Source organism: Hippopotamus amphibius, chromosome 13, assembly GCF_030028045.1.
Source record: "Hippopotamus amphibius kiboko isolate mHipAmp2 chromosome 13, mHipAmp2.hap2, whole genome shotgun sequence".
Lineage (NCBI taxonomy): Eukaryota > Metazoa > Chordata > Mammalia > Artiodactyla > Hippopotamidae > Hippopotamus > Hippopotamus amphibius.
The window spans coordinates 23,100,073-23,119,862 of NC_080198.1; the positions used below are offsets into that span (position 1 = coordinate 23,100,073).

The 19,790-nt window shown below is 52.5% G+C and overlaps 1 protein-coding gene across 2 annotated transcripts in view; it reads left to right on the forward strand.

The window, feature by feature from the left end:
* Nucleotides 1-19,790, forward strand: part of LRIG1 (leucine rich repeats and immunoglobulin like domains 1) — a 117,555-nt gene that overhangs the window by 79,010 nt on the left and 18,755 nt on the right. For both annotated transcript variants that reach the window (XM_057705087.1, XM_057705088.1), the window contains 7 exons: nt 1,064-1,207; nt 2,703-2,846; nt 5,983-6,126; nt 8,948-9,091; nt 11,129-11,209; nt 16,825-16,896; nt 17,680-17,751. In XM_057705087.1, the coding sequence (XP_057561070.1) occupies nt 1,064-1,207; nt 2,703-2,846; nt 5,983-6,126; nt 8,948-9,091; nt 11,129-11,209; nt 16,825-16,896; nt 17,680-17,751 (801 nt within the window). The remainder of the gene's footprint in view (nt 1-1,063; nt 1,208-2,702; nt 2,847-5,982; nt 6,127-8,947; nt 9,092-11,128; nt 11,210-16,824; nt 16,897-17,679; nt 17,752-19,790) is intronic.

Below are 19,790 nucleotides of genomic sequence, written 5' to 3' on the forward strand. Positions count from 1 at the left end.
TAAGCCACAAAAAGCAGGGACGGTGGAAGGAAAGGTGTTGGGGGGTAACTTCTCATAGGAATGACCAAACTGTTACCCTCTTTTCTCTCTCCTTTTTTTTTAACTTGTTGTAATTTACACACAACAGAATGCACAGATATTAGCTGTTCAATGCAGTGCATGTTGAGTGGAGGTGTCCCTTATATGTAATCCTATAGGTGGGTGTCCTGTGCAAGTATTGCTTGTTTTTTAAAGGGATTCCATGCAGATCACTTTTTTAAAAAACGTTTTTATTGAGATACAGTTGATTTACAGTATTATATAAGTTTCAGACGTATAGCATAGTGATGCAGAATTTTTATAGATTATAGTCTATTTATAGTTATTATAAAATGGGTGTATTCTGTGATGTACAATATATCCTTGCAGGTTATTTATTTTATGCGTAGTAGTTTGTGTCTCTTAATCCCCTACCTCTGTCTTGCCCGTCTCGCCTCTCCTCTCCCCACGGGCAACCACTCATGCAGATCTCTTTAACTAGAATGTTTCTTTGATACATTTAAAATTATTAAAACAAATTAGTTTATACACATTTATAAGTCATACAGTGAGACCCACTTCAAAATTAAAGGCTCTTTCCCTAAAGTACGAAATCCAACCTGAGCTTGCTACGCAGTGAACTTTCTGCTTCCTAAGGCTCTTCTCACCAACCTTGAACCCTAACCCTTGGAAAGTGGATGGCGAGGAGGGACTCCTGCAGCGGCCCAGCTGGGGTGTGAGGATGGCTGGGGTGGAGGTAATTGACTTCCCTCCCACCATCCTGGGGTAGCCCCACCGGCCACAAGCAGAGTGAGCTCTGGGCTCAAACAAAGGCTTCTGTCAAGCCTGAATAGAATGGTCCTGATACCCGAGTCTGGGAGTGGAGGTGGGCTTTGCAGCCTCAGGATGACAAGTGTCTTGTTGGAAATCCGTCCTTCTGGGTGTGCTGTAGTTCATTTTCCCAACTCAGCCAGGTCTGGTGTCTCTAACAGAGTGAGGAAGGCCTCCTATTGACCACCGCGTTTTCTCCCCCGGATCATTCCAGCAACCTGGCGAGCAACCGGATCAGCACCCTGGAGTCGGGAGCATTTGATGGTCTGTCACGGTCGCTGCTAACACTTCGGCTGAGCAAAAACAGGATCACCCAGCTTCCTGTGAAAGCATTCAAGTTACCCCGGCTGACACAACTGTGAGTACAGAGACCTGCACTTTAATTAAGCTTAGCCAAACTTTATGGAAGCCAAATTTCCCCCAGAACCTCCATCCAAATGCACCCCCTTCCCCACTCAGCCTCGGTCAGGCTCTGCATAAACTACCATTAAATGGCCCTTGTGGCAGCACCTAATAAAAGCAAATTAGAAGCTGGGTCTGGTGCCTGCAGGCTGCCCCCAGGTTGCTGAGAAAAGATCCATCGAGGATATACATGCCTGTCCTCGTTGGCACTTTCCTAAAAGCAGTGAGGAATCCTGCTGCCTAGCTGATCCTGGCTAATGCTTAGGCTGGGTGGGTTGGGGTCCTTATTTATCTTCAACATTTTTTTATTTTTTTAAAGGCACCCATATAATCTATACCGTGGACCTTTTGGGGTCCAACAGTGCTTGAGCAGTTTGAGGGGAAGTTAGTGTAGCCAGAGGTAGGAAGCAAGAGGTGGGTCACTGTTTTCATCTCCTCAGTCTCATAAGGTAGTTAATGGGTTTTTTTTTTTAATGAAAAGGTATAATTATTTAATTTTTTGAACACCACGGCCCTCCTAGAATGGCCCAGGATTTGGAGTCAAGAAAACCTCTATCAGAACTTGATGGACTGTTTGTTCCCTGGTGTTTTTGTTTTCTGGTGTCCTTTTTTGTAGAAGAGTGTATCTCAGGAAACTAAGCTGATAATTGATGTTTGGTTTAAGCAGAACAGTTGTTCAGGTCCAGGTCTGGCAGCAAGACAGGGTGTGCCACTGCCCTCTCACTGCCGTGCTTCCCCTGCACACACCTGGGTGGTGGGTCCCAGCCGTGCTCTCTCTGGTCCTGGAGAAGCTCTCGGGATGCTCAGGACCTTGTGTGGATCCTCAGACACTGCAGAAGTATTTGGGGGAAATCCCAGGGCTTTCTGGTTAGGCTGTGTTCTCCCTTGCCGAGTGTTACTGATGCAGCCAGCTCACCCAGAGTCTTGAAATCTTTTGGTTCACTGAAGTTTCATCACGCTGGGGCTGGAAGCCCGTGTATGTGCTTCACAGTGCATCCAGACGCCTGCTGCTGAGTGTAGTCACTTCTCTCCATCAGTAGAGACCTGACTAGTGCCTCAGTGGGAAGCGTCATTGCCGTCTGGTACCCAGTGGTTAGATTTTTCCTGGGTTGAGGCATCTGGTGTGGATTTCTGCTGCTGAGCTAAGAGATAGCTCACCTAGGACATTCACATCCTGAGTCATACACCCTCCTCACTGCAGAGTCATGGATGTTCAGGGAGGAAGTGGGAGCGCTTGCTCATTCAGGGGTGCAGTGGGACTGGCTTCTGGGAGCTCTGGGCCCCGCTGTTATGAGTTAGCAGTAGCCGGTCAGTATCTGCGTGCACGGGGGCTCCTCTGCACGTCCGAGACTCCCGGGACCTCCCGGGATTGAGCCTGGGGACTGAGTGACGATGGTTATAGGTGGGGCGTGGGTAGGAGATGCTCTGAACGGCTGGCTTCGTCTCTTTAGGGACCTCAATCGGAATCGGATTCGGCTTATCGAGGGCCTGACGTTCCAGGGGCTCGACAGTTTGGAGGTGCTGAGGCTCCAGCGAAACAACATCAGCAAGCTGACGGACGGCGCCTTCTGGGGGCTGGCCAGGATGCATGCGCTGTGAGTGTGGGCCCGGCGCCAGGGACTCAGGCGGGGCGCTGAGGGATCATTTAGGACCTCCTGTCCTTTGGGACTTCAGCTGGGCTCCCCTTAGTGTCTTTAGGGACTTCACCAAACCTTGGGGTATTTTCCTTACAGGTTAGGGAAATCTCTTGGGAGGAGTTGGATTTGGTGACGTGAGTTGGTTGGTGAGGATGGAGAAGGGGGCCATTTTCCGGGGGCTGCTCCCCCTCCCCATTCCCCCCAATACCCAACACAAGTTCGTATGCCCAACGCACAGTGAGGCCAGCCAGTACTGTCACATCGGAGTTTGGAGCAGGGAGAGGTCTGTTGCAGGGCCAAGCAAGGAGACAGGTGGCTTGTGCACCCCAAACCCTAAACTCCCCAGAGGGTTTCAGCAGAGCATTTTTAAAGGTCAGGTGGGGGAGGAAACCCTTATCCCCACTGTGTTGTCTGAGCTGGCTAGCCTGCTGGCCTCAGGCTGTTCCTACTCACTTCCTACCATTCCTGTAAATGTTTGTGACTTGCTGCAGAAATTCCTGTCTGCCACTTTATGTTAAACAGTGTTGATGTCCTGACTGTGGAAATACACTCATCCTCTCACTTGCATACTCTTAATTTAAAACTATTTAAGAGAACTGAGATTCCATTTATTGTATATATTTTTCTAAAAACCAAATAAAACTACCTATGAAAATGAAAAAAAAAAAAAAAAAAAAGGTTAGGTGAGGGAGGGGCTTGGATGATTGTTGCAAACTTCTTGGTGCAGGAATCCTCTGTTCTTTCAGCTGTCCATGTAGGTCATGATGTTCCTGTAAACCTCCAAGACAAATGTTATTCTCTGTTCTGCAACTTTTTATCTTTATATGAATGGAAAGGTGTTATACCCCTAAAGGTCACATCCTTGAAAATGGGCTACCCTGTATATTTCACACTATAGGCTAGATTCTTAGCTGGAAGCAGAAGCAATAGAATGTAAAGGTTAAAGAAAGGAAACAGACTAATATGGAGTCAGAATTGTTCTTCCCTAATACACTCCCACCCCTGCCTCCTTGGAGGACAGCGGGCTCCCTTCCCACATCCTCTCCCCTCTCCCACATGCCACAGGAAGTTCCCTCTCTCACCGCTTCAGGTTTGACAGTCTTTCTTGATGTGCAGGTGGGCCAAAAATGTATAGTTCATCCTGAGAGATTTATTTATGTTTCGTGAGCTCATCAAGCCACTCACTGCAGATGTTCCACTTTTATCAAGGGAGCACTTGCTCCAGCCAGATGTGGACCATCGCTGGGCTCGCCTGCCTACGGAGGAACAGAAAAGCATCCAGAGGAGGGCAGACAAGGCAGTTACTGAGCTTCAATTTTTAAACATTTAAATTTGCTTATTTTTAATCAAAAGAAATGTATACTCATAGTTGAGCAAAGTCAGATAGTAAAGAAAAGCAGCCGTTGCCCCCGCCCACCAGCCCCCATTCTCTCTTTCCCCCAGTTCCACTCCCAGGAGGCAGGCAGTCACTTCTAATCATTCCCTTTCTGTATTTTTCTATTTGTAGTTTTGATGGTGGTTAATTCCAAGTTAATACACTCATATCTTAATGTGTCAACGTGAGATTTTTTGCTTTATGGTCAGTGATTTAACTTGCTCAAGACACCCCCACACCCTTCCAGTCTCTGCAAGTTACATCACTCCGTTTATGTCTTTTATCAGTTATCTTTGCAACTGGAACAAGAGCCAAAAACTCCAGGTCCAGTTCGATCAACTCTCTCTCCATCAATGCCGTCCTCATTTTCAAGAGCATCTCTCAGTGGGCATACCTTCATTCACACTCTCACACACACACTGTCATACACACACACACACACACTCACACACACACGTTGTAAAATGACGGCCTCAGCACTGCTGTTTTGCTTCTCCTTCTCTTTGTTGTTCACCTTTGCTTGGCTCTGCCTCTGTTTTTACATATTTGAGAACACTTTTCCTTGACATCCTTAAAACTGTCATTTTGGACTTTGGAACTCAGGTGGTAATGCATGTGCTGGGTGGGCTGGGAGTCAGAATTCTCAGAAGAACAAGGAGTTCTTATTCTTAGCACCTGCCATTTGGGTTTTATGTTGAATGAATTCATACACATTGAGGGTGAAGAAAGAGTTGCCTTTATAAATAACCTAGAGGTTATTTATAAATTAAGGGCTAACCTTTTGAGCAGAGGCAGAAAAAGGACGATAGATAAAAGTGAAACCTGGTTGCCCGAAGCCCTTGTAATGTTGAACATGGAGCCGCATTTGACGTAGCTTCTGTTCAAGAGGCCGGTCCTGTGGGGCGGAGTCGTCTGTGGCCCGGCTGTGCAGGGTCGAGAAGCAGGATAGTAGTGAGGCCCCTACTTAACGAACTTTAGCAGAAGCTCAGTTCTCAGCACGATGCTGAAATTCTCCCTGCGTTTCTTCCTTCTCAGCACAGGCCTGTGGAGTCCGTACTTCTTGGGTATCTCCACGTTGTGGCTGTTCAGGCTCCTTCAGCCAACCAGGTGGCAGAATTGAGAATTAAATCCCAGTAGTTTGACCTCAGAGCTCAGAATGTGTCTCTTGGTGCAGTGGTCCAGAGCCCAGGCTTGGTTAGCCAGGCCTGGGTTTGAATTCTGGCCCCTCACTACGGCTGAGCTGTGAAATGAGTCTTAGGTTACCCAGTTTTTCTCTCAGCCTCAGTTTCCTCATCTGTAAGATGGGGATAATGATAAGAGCTACCTCCTTACCTCTCCTTTCTCTTCCTTGAATGGGCTTTGCCTTCTGCTCAGAGCTTCTCTGCCCACGTGTGTACTGGCTCACTTGTACTCGGCTAAAAAGGTCACTTCTAGGAAGCTTTCCTTGACCTCTGAGCGCTCTCGGTCGGCCTGGGTCCTCGCCGCTGTCTGCGTTGCTTTGCCTGTCTTGTACCCCCCCCCCCCCCACAGAAAGGTGTGCACACGCATGTGCAGGTGCCCCAATGCCTCCCCCAGTCTCTCCAGCACTGCTGTCGGATCCTTGGGGCCGATCAGGTGTGATGCCGGGGAGCCGCTCCTTCTCCGTTGGGTGGGTGGGTGTGTGCGTGTGTGAGCCCGCAGGAGTCCGTGCTCACCCCACGCGTGTGGCCGTCATTGCAGGCACCTGGAGTACAACAGCCTGGCGGAGGTGAACAGCGGCTCGCTCTACGGCCTCACGGCCCTGCACCAGCTCCACCTCGGCAACAACTCCATCTCCCGGATCCACCGTGACGGCTGGAGCTTCTGCCAGAAGCTGCACGAGCTGTGAGTGTCCCCGCCCTGCTCTGCGGGTGTTTGCAGACATGGCTGGGAGGTGACTCCTCCAGAGCCCGGGGAGCCCTGGGCCGCACATCCCACGGCACAGCGGGCTTGGGGTAGTTGGGGGTCTGTTGTGGAGCGGGAGCCAGAGGCCCCACAGACCCCAGACGCCGGAGCCTGACTCCCACCTCATCTCCGCTCTACGCCCCATTTCAGGTTAGCAGGGGCTGCTGTCAAAGGGCGGCTGTTGTGAGAGCTTCTGTCCACGAATGGCTGCACCACGTAACGTGTTTTTCTCGTGAGAGGGGCTACAGGCAGACCTCAGTGACATACTGCACGTTCAGTTCCAGACCACCTCAGTAAAGCAAGTCACTGTTTGGCTTCCCAGTGCATAGAAAAATATCTTTATGCAGTACTGTAGTCTGTTAAGTGTGCAGTAGCACTATGTCTTAAAAAATGACGTACAGACCTTAATTAAAAAATACTGTATTGCTAATAAAGTGCTATCATATGACTACACAGGGTTGCCAAAACCTTCAATTTGTTTAAAAATAAATGCAATATCCGCAAAGCACAGTAAAACGAGGTGTGCTTGTATTGGGGCTCAGACACAGAAAGGACAGTGAACCCGAGAGATGGCAACACACTGACAGTGGGAGAATTTCTGCGTGCGCGTCGTTTCTGTCTTCCTTCCCTTGACAGTGGCCCAGGCACCTGGTCCTTCCCCTCCCCTGCTTTGTGTTCCCTTGGCCTGGTAGTGAGACTCCCATGCTGATGGACCGTGTGCTTACACGTCACTTAAACAGATTTCCCCCATGGGGCTCCAGGCTGGGACTGGGATCCCCTGAGTTGGCACCCACGTTTCCTGACACCCGCAGTGACAGGCTGTCTCCTGGGCAGGGAGGGCCTGGGGCCTGGGCTATCCTGCTGTGTCCTGGCGGGTCGTTGATCATGAAAGTAGCATTGCCAGGGACTTCGTGGACAGTCATGTCCCTTTGTTTTTACTCCGTGTCTAGAAGATTGGGGGTTTTCTGGAGGAAAAAAAGCAGCTCCTAACCATGGTTTTCATTTCCATTTAATATGTTCAGGGTTTCTCAGTTCTAGTATAGTCCAGGTTTCTTTAATTTTTTTAGAGATAGAGTTTGAGTGGGTTTTCTTGTTTTCTAGGCTTGACTGTAGGAAAAGATTCGCCCACTGAAGTGAATGATTACGAGTGCCAAGCTTGTCTTTCTTGTCTGTTTCTTGACCTCACCAGGCAAACTTAAGGGCACATTTAAACTTAGCGTGGAGTCTCGCAGCTAGTGTTTTTATCTATTCATCCACGTTCTCGTCTTCTCCCCGCCACCCGCCCCGCACTGACCTGGAGTTTATATTTCAGTGAGTCCATCATTACCTCATACAAAAATCAATAGCCCCGCCTCTTTGCTGGGGCTGGCTTTCCTTGGAGTGTGAGTGTGTGTGTGTGTGTGTGTGTGTGTGTGTGTGTGTGTGTGTGAGTGAGGACCTTTTGGGTTTAGCTTCTTGACCCTTCCAGGCAGTGCAGCTGCACAGTATTCTCACGTGGCACGGGATGGCTTCTGAAAGGCTCTTCACTCGGGCCGAAACCCCACTAGGGAACTCCTGGGACCCATGGTTTTCCTCTGTTTAGGCCTGGGAGCCATGGGGAAGCAGGAGAGGTCTTCTCAGCCCCCCGAGCCTGTGCACTTGCAGGGGCGAGGAGCCACCCTCTGAATCGTGGAGACTGTGTGCACCCTGGTGCCGAGGCAGAGGTGTTTAGGGACACACTGCCTGTGCCCTGCTCCGGCTGCCTTCTGTGCCCTTCAGAGGGGCAGAGAAGGTCAGGGAGTGTGCCCTGACCAGCCTAGCACTTTGCCTGACACCCAGGTAACCTTGGAGCCAGATTTAGGGTTGCTTTCCACGTGTGTGTCCCGCCCCTCCTTTAAGCTAAATTCTTTAATTGCAGGTGAGGATGTGATTTTGATCTCCTGCCAGGTCTCTGCAACTGACAGATACCATGAGTTATTTCTCCAGGAGAGAAAAACTGTCACTCGCTGCTGCCTTTACAAACTTACTAATCTTCTCTGAATTTATTTTCCTTCCTCCTGCCCCAGCCCAGAATTCCCATTTTTCGAGGATAGATGACTAATATGCTAAGTAACCAACTCAGGGCTATGTCAGAGATGCAGGGAGCGTGCTGGGAGGAAGGAAGGTTTGATTCTGATACTCAGAGAAGGCGTGTGACTGGGGTGTGTGTTCCTGAGCTGCTTACAGTAGGGGGATCATGCTAAGAGTCTGGCTTGGGTGAGGACAAGGAAGCCTGGACAGGAGACTCTGGTCCCCGTGGGTGCCGCCCAGGTAAGGCCTGCAGTTCAACGAGGAAGGCCTGTTCCAGGCAGTGGCTAGTGGTGCCCTCTGCTGGCCGATGTCAGGAGCCTGTGCGGCTCCCTTGCTCAGTGTGAGAGCCTGCTGGGGTCCTGACTAGAGTCTCAGGCCACAGCCATGAGAGGTCTTTCATGGCCTGAATCAGGACCAGCCGTGGACAACAGGTGCATGAAGGGGTTGGGGACTTGTGGTTCTTTGCTGTATGACCTTGTGTAGTGCTCACAGTTTACAGACCTCTTTGCAGGAGTCAAACTATATGGGTATCAGGCCCTGGTGGGTTTCTAGCTGTGAGACCATTTTGCCCTTGGGATTCTTATGGGCGTGTCCCTTCCCACTGGGACCCAGGTGACTAGCCGAGCATGGTTCCACTTCAGGAGAGGTGAGGGAGGGAGGACAATGCCGTGCAACCTGATGGTGATGTTTGCTTTCCCCTCCCCTTCCTCAGGATCCTGTCCTTCAATAATCTGACCCGGCTAGACGAGGAGAGCCTGGCTGACCTGAGTAGCTTGAGCATCCTGCGCCTCAGCCACAATTCCATCAGTCACATTGCGGAAGGCGCCTTCCGGGGACTCAAAAGCCTGCGCATCTTGTACGTCTTTCCCCATTGGGTTGGTGGGAGAGCAGAACAGAGAAAACAGACTGTTTCTTTGCATTTCCTTCTCACTGATCTCGAGTCAGAATTAGATCCAAAGCTGATCTGTGATGTGTGCAGAGTCTCAAACTTTCATGTAATAAATCGAAAAAGAGCTGGTTGAGCAGAGAAGAATGTGCCTCATTCTCCCCCAGACTGGTGCCTAGAGTCATGGCGACTCAAAAAAACTGTCATCACTAGGCACTGGTTGCCACTGTGCGCTTGGCTGGATGCGGGGCCCTGCTGTGGGAAAGCTTCCCCGGGCCAGCAGCCGTGGGGCCATCTTTCCCATCCCAAGCCTTCCCGCTGCGACTTCCATTTTTCAGTCCTGAGTATTTTTATCTGAGTCAGGGCAATACTAAGGTTCATGTCTTGGGCTAGCATCTCAACTACTTCAGCATATACCCTGCGTCCAGGATGCCCGTTTCCAGGAGAGGTGATCAGGGAATCCTGTGTCTCTCCCTGAGCCTTTTTAGGGTCATTTAACACAATGGAGATGATCATGTCACTTCCCTCTAAGTTCCCTGTGAGGTGGAGGGAGTTGCCAGAAGTTGCTTGCAGGGTGCTCTTTTGGGACTTAACATTTTTCAGTGCTTGGCTTCCAAGAACTTCCAGGCAACAGAGAACAACCAGCCATAAAGGGGGGCATCTGGATTTCAACAAGCAGTGGCCATGGGTTGCAAGGCCTCCCTCCCAGGCATGCCCCCTGCAGAAAAAGCGGCCTGTTCTGGCATGATGGGGAGGCAGGCCTATGCACTTGCAGCTGGCAGAGAGGGCAGAGAAAGCTTTCACGCTGGGCCATCTTTGGGGAGTGAGAAAGAGCCCGGACGCCAGGCTATTCAAGCCGAGGTCAGCCTCCGAGCCCTGGCAGTGCTGAGTGACAAGGCCGGGACGTTCAGACTTGAGCGGGCCAGAGAAAAGAGAAAAACTTTGGCAGCCAGGGCTCAGAGCAGGGGGACAGGCAACAAAGCCGCAGCCCAGGGTCCCGGGTACTTCAGGATGAAGATAATAGGGAGGAACCCGATGAAAGGAGGAGGCCCTTCCAGCCTCAGGATCTCGGCTCTCTGAGCTTCCGGCTGTAAAATAAAGGTCACAGTGAGCATTTCACTCCACGGTCTGAGCTCCCCTCCCCTCTGGCTCTCACAGGAGCCAAGAGCAGCATCCCTTTCTGTTCCGGGCTCGCGTCTGCCGGGGCTCAGGAGGGGAAGGTGTGGGACCTTGTGGAAAGTTGGAGAGGGCCGACCTGGGGCAGCACGGGGGCCTGGTCGCCAGGTGGGGTGTCTCACTTGGCGCAGTGACCTGCCCCTGGAAGCCGGGGGAGGAAGCTGAGTCATTGGCCTTGTGATGTGTGCTGTTGGGAGGAGACTGGGCCGAAAAGTTGGCTTCATCCTCCGGTCCTGGCAAGTGGGTCACAAGTCTGACTCAGCACCCAGATGTCGTCCCTGGCTGGGAGTCAGCACCTGTGCAGGCCCTGGCGGGGGAGAAAGGAGTCTGGGCGCCAAACCCACTTGCCAGCCTGGAGGTGGCCTCAGGGAGGGCCCTGTGCCGGGGCCTCTCTTCCCAGTCCTTTCCTCCGCGTGCCTTCTGCTGTTTCTTGGTCAAGTCCAGGAAAGGGACCCTGGTTGGTGTGAAAGCAGATTAGGGAACCTTTCAGACTCATTCACTTTCAGACTCATTCAAGAGCACTCTTTGGAGGTGGGAACCAAAGCAGGCTTTCTTGCGGGGCTGTCTGCACCCCTTCCCCTGGGGCTGGCCTCAGCCCACTGGGGAGCAGCACATGGAGCCAAAAGCTGCTGGTAGAGGCCCGTGTCCACTGTGTTGAGAGGCTGAGAAAGTCAGGCCGCACGGCAGGGTGTCTCAGTGGTCTAACCAGACATTCAGTCTGGGCACCTAGAACGCACTGAGGTGTTCTGAGCTTCAGGGTTGCAGAATGGGTGTGAGTCTCTCTTCCCACTGCAGACTAAATGGTGAGCTTTCTCTCTGTCTCCTCCCTAGGGATCTGGACCACAACGAGATTTCAGGGACAATTGAGGACACCAGTGGCGCTTTCACGGGGCTTGATAGCCTCAGCAAGCTGTGAGTACCTGGGCGCTGGAAGATGTGTGGGGCTGGTGCACAGGAGACGGCTCCACGGGCCCCCCATGCCGCCTTTGTTCTGGGCCCACCTCGGGGCGGGGGTGGCGCTGGCACATGTATCTTCTTTTGTTTTGGGAAGGAAAGTCTGAAAAGGAGAGCAGAAGACATCCCAACCTCTCTCTGCCCCGCCATCTCATTGCTGCCCTGGGTGTTGGTTCCTTTGGGGCTAAAGAGCTGGTGTTTAGAGGCCCATTGGATCTTCTCTCCCGTTCAGTTCTTGACGGACATGAAAACAGCCAACTTTTTTGTTGTTCTTTGCTCAACAGAGTCTTTCCCTCTTACTCAATTTCTGGAAACATCTAAAGCCAAGTAACTCTTGATAGTTTTTGAGTCTTCAGGCAGTCTTTTTGTTGTCAATCATAATCTCAAACAGAAACAATCATTACCAAGGGTAATACAGTAGCTTTTTTTTTTTCAAGTTTCTGGTGTTTGGGGTTTGTTTTTCTGAGCTCCTAGAATTTGCGAGGCGTGTAGGTGTGTCACATCTGACTATCTCAGGAGGCCAGGCTGTGTTATGTGTGCTTTCTGTAGTTGAGGAAGCAGAGGGGAAGGGATTTTGCCCAATATGACACAGCTGGTGGGTGGCAGGGCCTATGTGGCCCTGAAGCCCACCTCGTACCCTCCTCGTTCTACCCTCTTTCTACATCTCACCAGCACTTTTTACAGCTGCCTCCCAAGGAACATGTAGGCGTGGGGGTGGGAACTATTGTTTACTCACTGCTCGGGGGGAGGGTTTGGAGGGGGATAAGACAGAGGCGGTCGCGGCTCCGTCTCTCCCAGCCTGTTTTGGTGATGGCGAGCCAAGCAGAGCACGAGTGTAAAGTAAATATTTTGAAAGCAGCAGTGGAAGGCGAGGCTCCAGGAAAGGAGCCTGTGGTGGGAGGGTCTTTCTGGAGAGTGAACGTTTCTAATTTGTTTTGAAAAATGGGGTTTTTCACGCTTTTGATACTCTGGGAGTTGTAAGTATCAGCTGTTGTGGCTGTCAGAGGATTCTGTCTCTTCTTAAGGCTCCTGTGTTCTGATAGTGGGTCAACAATGCCTGTCAGCCTTCTTTTTCTCCCCTAAAAATATGCTCCCTTCTCTCCCACCTCCTGGGCCCTTTACCCAGCGAGCTTGGGAAGAGCTCAGACAGCATGACAGAATGGGACAGAGGCCTGTCACTGACCAGAGGAGCCCTAAGCTCGGGATGCAGCTGCTGGGAGGTGGGGGCTGGGCTGGTGGGCACCTGAGCAGCCCTTCAGCGCCAGCCTCATCTTTGGTGCCTCACTCTGCTCCAGCGTGACTCAGGGATAGGTGAGGGTGGGGTTTTTGGGGGGGGCCTGTCCCTGTGGTGGAATCTGGAGCCAGTTCTTGGGTGTCGTGGTCTCCAGGAGGTTCTTCCCTGCCAGGTGAGGGGCGGTGACCGTCGGGGTCATTGGGGCTTCTGGTTCTGCATACACCAGCCTGTGTCTGTAGCCTGGAACCTCCTTCCTAATTGCCTACTGTCCGGTCCACAGCGTGTGCTACTCTGCCCTGCTGGACTAGGGTGACAGTCCTGTGTAAAGTCACAAGGACTAAGCATGAGTGCCTGTATCCCTTGCTTTCACTGAGCTGCTTGGAAGCAGTGAGTTCACGCTGATCTGCAAAATACAGTGCCCAGTCTCCTCACGCCCAGCCCCACTGATCAGGATCTTGGGCCCGGAGGCTCTTGTAGGCTTTTCCAAAATACAGAGACATGCACACATTTGGGGAAAATTGGGACAATGACGACAATTCCTTCATATGGTTAAACATATGCAGTCAGTTACTTACGTGGGATGGTATCATGGTTCTGTTGCAAAAGAAAAAAAAATCCTCTCCTGGAGTAAAAGGAGAAAACTGTGTGATGCTGATTCCCTGGGGTCCAGCCCAGGTGGGGAATGCAAAGTGGGCAGAGGTGAAACAGGATTGGCACCATTAGGTGATGGTTGTGGCTGTGTGACGGGCACATGGGGCTCACGACACTTTCCCATCTGCCTATGATGGTGTGTCAAGCCTTCCACGCTACGAGGGGGAAAGGAAAGCCAATGCTTTCCTGCGATCCTGGTGCACAGCTCTCGTTGAACACCACTGTGCGTGGCCCATGGAGGCTCTAACCACCTTGCAACATGTGCCTGGCCCTCGGGGGCACCAGGCTTCTGGTTCTGCACAAACCAGCCTGTGTCCAGCCCGGAGCCGCCTTCCTATTTGCTAATAGTGTTGAATCACCATTCATCAAATGGGGAGGAACGCGTGCTGCTTTGGTCTCCCCAGAGCACTGCCGGGATGCTCTGCGACGTGGCCGTGACACCACATGGCCCCATTTGAGTGGTCCACTGGCGAGCCCGTTGGATCTACTAGAAGGTGGAGAGGTGTCAGCATGAGGAGGGCCGTCCCTCTAGAGCCGCTGTCCACCCTGTGGGGCTGCTGGCGGGGCTCCGGGTCCCTGGACCTGGCTGCTTCCGCCATGGAACCACCTGAGGGGCGGAGGTCAGGGACCTCCCTGGAAGGGAAGGTGGACACACTGTATGGCCTGCACTCCCTTCATCAAGGACCTGGGGTCCTTCCTGCTGTGCCCAAGGCCAGACCGAAATTAAAACGTTTTCCAAGAAAGGAACAAGTGAGCAGCAGAGCCATAAAAGGCGTCCCTCTGTGAAGCCTGCCCTGCCCTTCATTTTTCCAGCTGCTAAACACAGCCGTTTGGGGTGGTTCCTCACTCCAGAGCTTCCTGGCAGGGCGTTACTACATCGCCCACCCGACGGCCCCCCTTCCAGAATGTTTATGGAACACCTGCTGGGGGCCCACCAGGCGAGCTCATCGCACGTGAGGAGGGAAGGGAGGGTTTCTGGAGCACAAGTCAGCCTCAGAGAGGAGCGTTTGGCCACGTGTGTTCGACGGGGAGGCACCGTGGTTCCAGCTCTCTCCATGGCATTCCTGGGGGCAGGTGGTTGAGAGACACAGCAGCAGCCTGTGCCCTTCAGTCTTCGTGGGGTGAAGGCGACAGGAGCCGGGAGGCCCTTGGCTGGGTTGAGGGAAAGGACTTGATAGGTGGTTCCCAGGGTCGCCGTCTGCTCTAGGTCGATGGTGCGGGGGTCATCTGACCCGCTGTCCCTTCTTGGGAGCCTCAATCAGGGGCAGCCACGTTCAGCGGTCCCCCCGGCTCACAGCCCCAGCTCTCCTCTTCCCACACAGCAGCCTCTTATTGGAACCACAGTCTGCTAGCCGAGCCCCGGCCCCCACCCGCAGATGTCTGCTGGGGAACGTGAGGACCTATTTTAATCCACCAGCGGGATGATTAGCCCCTGAATAATTGAGAATTTGAGAATTTGTTTTATTGCTATTGTCACCATTAGAAATAACAGCCTGCCCTCGTTGTAAAAGAGGTCAACGTGACTAATATTTAATGGATGAAATAAAGCCCAGCCTTTTTCCTGGATCTCGTTTACGGGAGATCTCACTGAACAGTTCACGACGTTTTGCTAGGACCTGGAGCCCGCGGTGACGCGGCCTGGGCGACCTGAGTGAGTGAGAGGTTGGCAGCTCTCTGCGAAGTGCCGGGCTTCGGTGCCCCGGGGGCTGGAGCTGGCTGGACTCGGCCTGCGGCGCGCGCGCCCCAGTTAGCACGGCCACTGGGCTTCTGGGTGTGGGATTTATTTATTCTAGAATAAAAGCTTCAGACGGAGAGCAGTTGTGGAAACTCTTCCAGGATGAGATTGTTTTCACATCCGTGCAGACTGCCTCCCAGAGAAGGAAAAGGCAGAGGGTTCTCTGGCCTTTGTGCTGCTTTACGCTCAGGAGGCAGGGGACAGAGCTGCTTTGTCTGAGCGCCGAGCTCAGAGTTCCTGGCGGGGCTGCATCAGCCAAGGACTTGGGAGGAGGGGCCTGTCCCGATGCCCTGGGGGAGGGGCAGCCCGTGGTCCAGCTGCCCAGGAGCAGGTGGCGGCAGCGCCGCTTCCTGTGTTCCCTGGCGAGGGCTGGGTCCACTGTGTGTGTGATCCTGTCCCCTGGAGGAAACCTCCTGGCCCTTGCCTGCATGGCCTCAGGAGCGCTTTGCAATTAGGTGGAAGCTCGGGGCCCACGTGACAGGCGGTGCCAGGCTGCCCTGCCATCTTTGGTTCTCTTTAAGGTTGGTGTTTCTTTTCTTCCCTCTTTTCAAGGAGGGGTTGATGCTTGCTGTTTTCCCCTGTGGGTCCCTTCTTAACGCAGGTCTGAAGGTAGAGCTGGCCTTTAGTTGAGATCTTTCCCCTGATTCTGCGTGGGATCTAGACAAGGAACTCCCCCTCTTGGTGACCAGCTGGGCTGGCCTGCGTTCTCTCAAGCTTTCGGCCCTGACGACCTGCACTTGGTGCCTGGGAGTCCCTGGCCCACACCTGCGGTTCTGGGACTTCCCAGGAGTGGACTGCCAGCACGCTGCCATGCTGAACCTGCCCTTTGGAGAATCCCGGTGGACACCGCAGGCAGAGAGCCCCGTGCTGGTCGACATCACCTCCGGTGCTCGCTGGCAGTTTCCTGTGCCAGCAGCGGCTAGAGGGAGCTCCTTGGCAGGCTCTCATCAGAGCATCTGATAACAAGGAAGGAAAACTGGAACCTTGATGCTTTTCTTTCCCAATGTCCAGCCAGTCTGGGTGCCACCCCACCCCACACCCCAAGTCCAGACACAGACCTCGCTCTGGACGACACAGCCCGTGGAAGAAGCATTTGTTTCCTCCATGTGGTATTGCAGGGGCCAGATTTGGGTTTCTAAGAAAACTCTTGACGGTCACTGCTGAGATTGAGATTGGAATTTTCTGGAAGAGGGACCCTCTTCTCATGGGTAGGCGGTCCGGATATAGGCATTAGAGAACCTTGGGGGCTGACCTTTGCGGACCTATCTGGAATTTAATAACCTTGGACCATTGGCATCATTTAAAACCTGGGCTCTTGCTGAAGAGCTGAGGGGCTTCTCGCAGGCAGGGGTGCAGTGTACCGTGGCAGCATGCTGGCTGCCAGCGTTTGCCCCGGAGCTGGGGGGCCAGCTCAGTGGAGGCCCACTGTCCTGTCCTCCTCTTGCCACCTTTGGGGACCTTTATCCCCAGAAGGCAGTTTTCAGAAGTGAGTGGTAGTTCTTAGTTCCCAGAGGTTTTGTCACTCTTCTCTGACTCCGCTTGCTCTCACTGGAGCAGTGATGAGTCCCTCCCCACCAAGGGACTGTGCCTGCACTCCCCCCACCTCACTCCCCCTCGGGTGGTCCTGAGAGAGAGACAGCCCGGGCTGGACGGGGTGATTTCCACTTAACACTGCACGGGGCCTTTTTGGTGAGACAGTGCCTGGAATTCCTACCTGTCATCATGGTTAAATTCTAACAAAGATACAAGTATCTCATTTCAGAAGGGGGAAGGCCCGCATACCTCAGATGCATAATCTCAACACAGGTCCGATTTCCACCTGCCTCTCCCTGGACAGACTTATCAGATAGCACCACCCTAATTGTGTGTTCTCTTTCTCCTCCCCTCTACCCACTTGTCACTCTCCCTCCCGCTCCCACCCCTCCTCTGTTTCTGGATGTTTGGAAACTGCAGAACTCTGTTTGGAAACAAGATCAAGTCCGTGGCTAAGAGAGCATTCTCGGGGCTGGAAGGCCTGGAGCACCTGTGAGTATCTTGCCAGACCTTCCCTGACCCACAGGCCTGCCAAACGCAGCTGCCAGGGAAGTCTGCGAGCAGTTTAATCTCATCCTTGTAAACCCAGAAACAGGCTATTTGGAAACGCCAGCTGCTTCCCTCTCATTATAAGTCAGCTTCAACTGTGGCCTTCATTTTGCCTATGCCAGGAGCGGCTAGAGAACACACGGGCCCTCGGTGTTCAGATAAATAACCTCCTGCCTCGCCTCCCTAGTGCCTGGCGCCTGCCAGGACCCAGGGCTCCCTTCTGCTTCCTCCAGGACCTTTTATCCTGCTAAAGCGGCTCGGCAGTTGGGTTTAGCTGGGAGGTGCCTTCTGGTGTGTTCGCCTCTAAGAGCCCTGGAGGAAGAGGACAGAGCCAGCCCTGAAACGTCTGTGGGTCACCATCTGAGGTGGATGCGTCTAGTACTTGTTTCTTAAGTTTATTTTGTCTTCGAATCAAGTGCGACCACAATTCTGTTGGGAAAGTTTTCCTGTTGACTTGCTGAGCAGGTATTGGCTTAGCTTTGATGCTGCCCTTGAGGCTGGCTTGTTCCCGAGTTGTTGTTATCCCGGGTGCTTGTGTCAGTGTAGGTGAAACAGTAGCCACTTACGGGACCTTAGGACAGGACGTGGTTGTCTGGCTAGTGCCTGTAACTCATCAGCGAAGCCAGGGCTATCAGGAGAGATCCCTGAGCATCTGGGCTTAAACACGTGGCTGACGTGAAGGATACCTGGAGTTTCTTCACCTGAGTAAAGAATGTTCTCTTTCAGGAACCTTGGAGAGAATGCAATCAGATCTGTTCAGTTTGATGCCTTTGTGAAGATGAAAAATCTTAAAGAGCTGTAAGTATCTGGGATTCTGTGGCCCCAGATTGACATGAGTAGAAAATTTCAGAGTAAGGAGCACCTTAATTGCATTATGCTTTGTTTTATGCTAATAATCGTGATCGTTTATATTTGTAAGTTAAATTGTCTTTTTGGGCCACAGGGCCTCTGCCTTGACAACTTGACTGTTGTAGCAGAAACCAGCCATAAATAATCCATAAATGAGTGGGTGTGGCTGTGTGCCAGTAAATTCTTATTTACAAAAACAGGCAGTGGGCCTGCAGGCTGTCGTTGACTAACTGCTGCTCTAGATGATGTGAAGCAAACTCTCTTCTGTAAAATGGATAATCAACCCTTTAATTATGTCAAGGACAAGTTTTCATCCTTTGGGGGTGCTTACAGTGAAGGGCCTGTATGGAGAGGGGCTTCTTTAAAGAGCTGGATGGGCTGTGAGCAGGGCAGAGTGCTCCGTGGGATGGTTACGTGTACTGTGGGGTAGTGCCCAGCCCACATGTGTTTCCAAGGCCCCCTTGGCGTTCATAGGTGGTCGTGCTGCCACGGCTGACTTTCCCTGTGGGCCTGTGGGCGACAGGGGTTAGGAGAGCTTACCTGTGTCCTAGTCCCTGGCAGAGAAGCTCATCGAAGTATTCAGGGAGCAGCACCCAGGCTGCCTTTGTTCTTCCTGTACGTGAATCAGATTCTGCAGCTAGGAAGTTTGAGCCATAATGTTTAGTTCCCTGGAGGTGCAGCTCTGGGTTGTCACAAGTGCTGACAAAATCGCACATGCCAGTGGCTGTCTTTGCACCCTGAGCTCATCCTCGTTCCTGAGGCCACTCCTGGTGGACCCTCACTGGTGGCTGGGAGGGTAGGAATGGGGCAGTGGGGGGAATGCAGTCCCCGTAGTCGGAAACCAAAGCGGGAAGAGGCCCCAGTGACGTTGCCCTGGGTGAGTGAGGGGAAGCGAGGCGGACAGGCCCTGACCTCACAACGTTTAATGTGCTGTGAGATTCAAGTCTGTCGCGTCCCTGCCTTTTCTCAGAAGGGTCTTGATCTTAGAACAGGAGTTTGTGGAAGGATATACACATGGATAGATAAGTGATAAAGCAGGTATCACAAAACATTGACTGTAAAATCTAAGCGGCGAGTCCGTGACTGTTCACTGGGCGTTTCTTCCAGCATTTCTGTTTTTGAAGCTTTCCAAGTATGATGTTGGAAGTAAAAAAGATCCCATTAAATGCAAGAGGGTGTTTTGAGAGAAAGAGAGCAGGACAGGGAGAGATTTTCCTTTGGGCCCCCTGAAAACTCAGGTTTCCTGAGACAGTGTTCTAGCTGGGAATAACTGGGCCCTTCCAGGGGCTTGGGTCCCCACGCCCATGCCCACCCCCAGATGCTCCTGTGTGGTTCTGGAGACTCGGCCTTGGCCCCCTGCCTGGGCTTCCCATCAGCTGCCGCATGTACCCAGCGGGGGCTGGCCCTGGGCCCAGTCCTCCGATGGGAGAAATGGTTAATCCCACTGGGTCATTTTCTTCCCCCATCGGATCAAGGCAGGTTGTGCTGTGCACTTAGTCATCCTCTGGGTAAATTTCCACAAGCGATGATTGGAAACACACTTGGAGTTGGAATCATGAAAATGCACGACGTAAGCCAGCGGAGTGCCGGGATGGCTGCAGGCGGGAGCCTGGGACGGCTGGGCCTGTTGGCAGCAGGAAGCTGCAGAGCCTTGGGGTCACTGGCGATCCCCCATGCGGCCATTCAAGATAGGCTTGGTCTCGGAGGTGATGCGTGTGTGAGAGCAGGGGACGTCAGTGTCCCACTGTCTGCCTCCATTTCTCTACCTCCGTCCCGTTCATCCTAACTCATTCTTTAGGACAGCCTTCTGTCCACCTCTGAGTACCTGCTGTTTTCTGAGGTCTGGACCGCTCAGTGTGAAGAGGGTGTCATGCAGAGGAGGAGGTGAAATGCTCCAGGGAGCTTGGCCAGCAAATGCCCTGAATGTGTGACATGAGGCTTAACCCTTTCTAAACATTTATCAACCGTGTCAGATTTGTTTTCTCCAG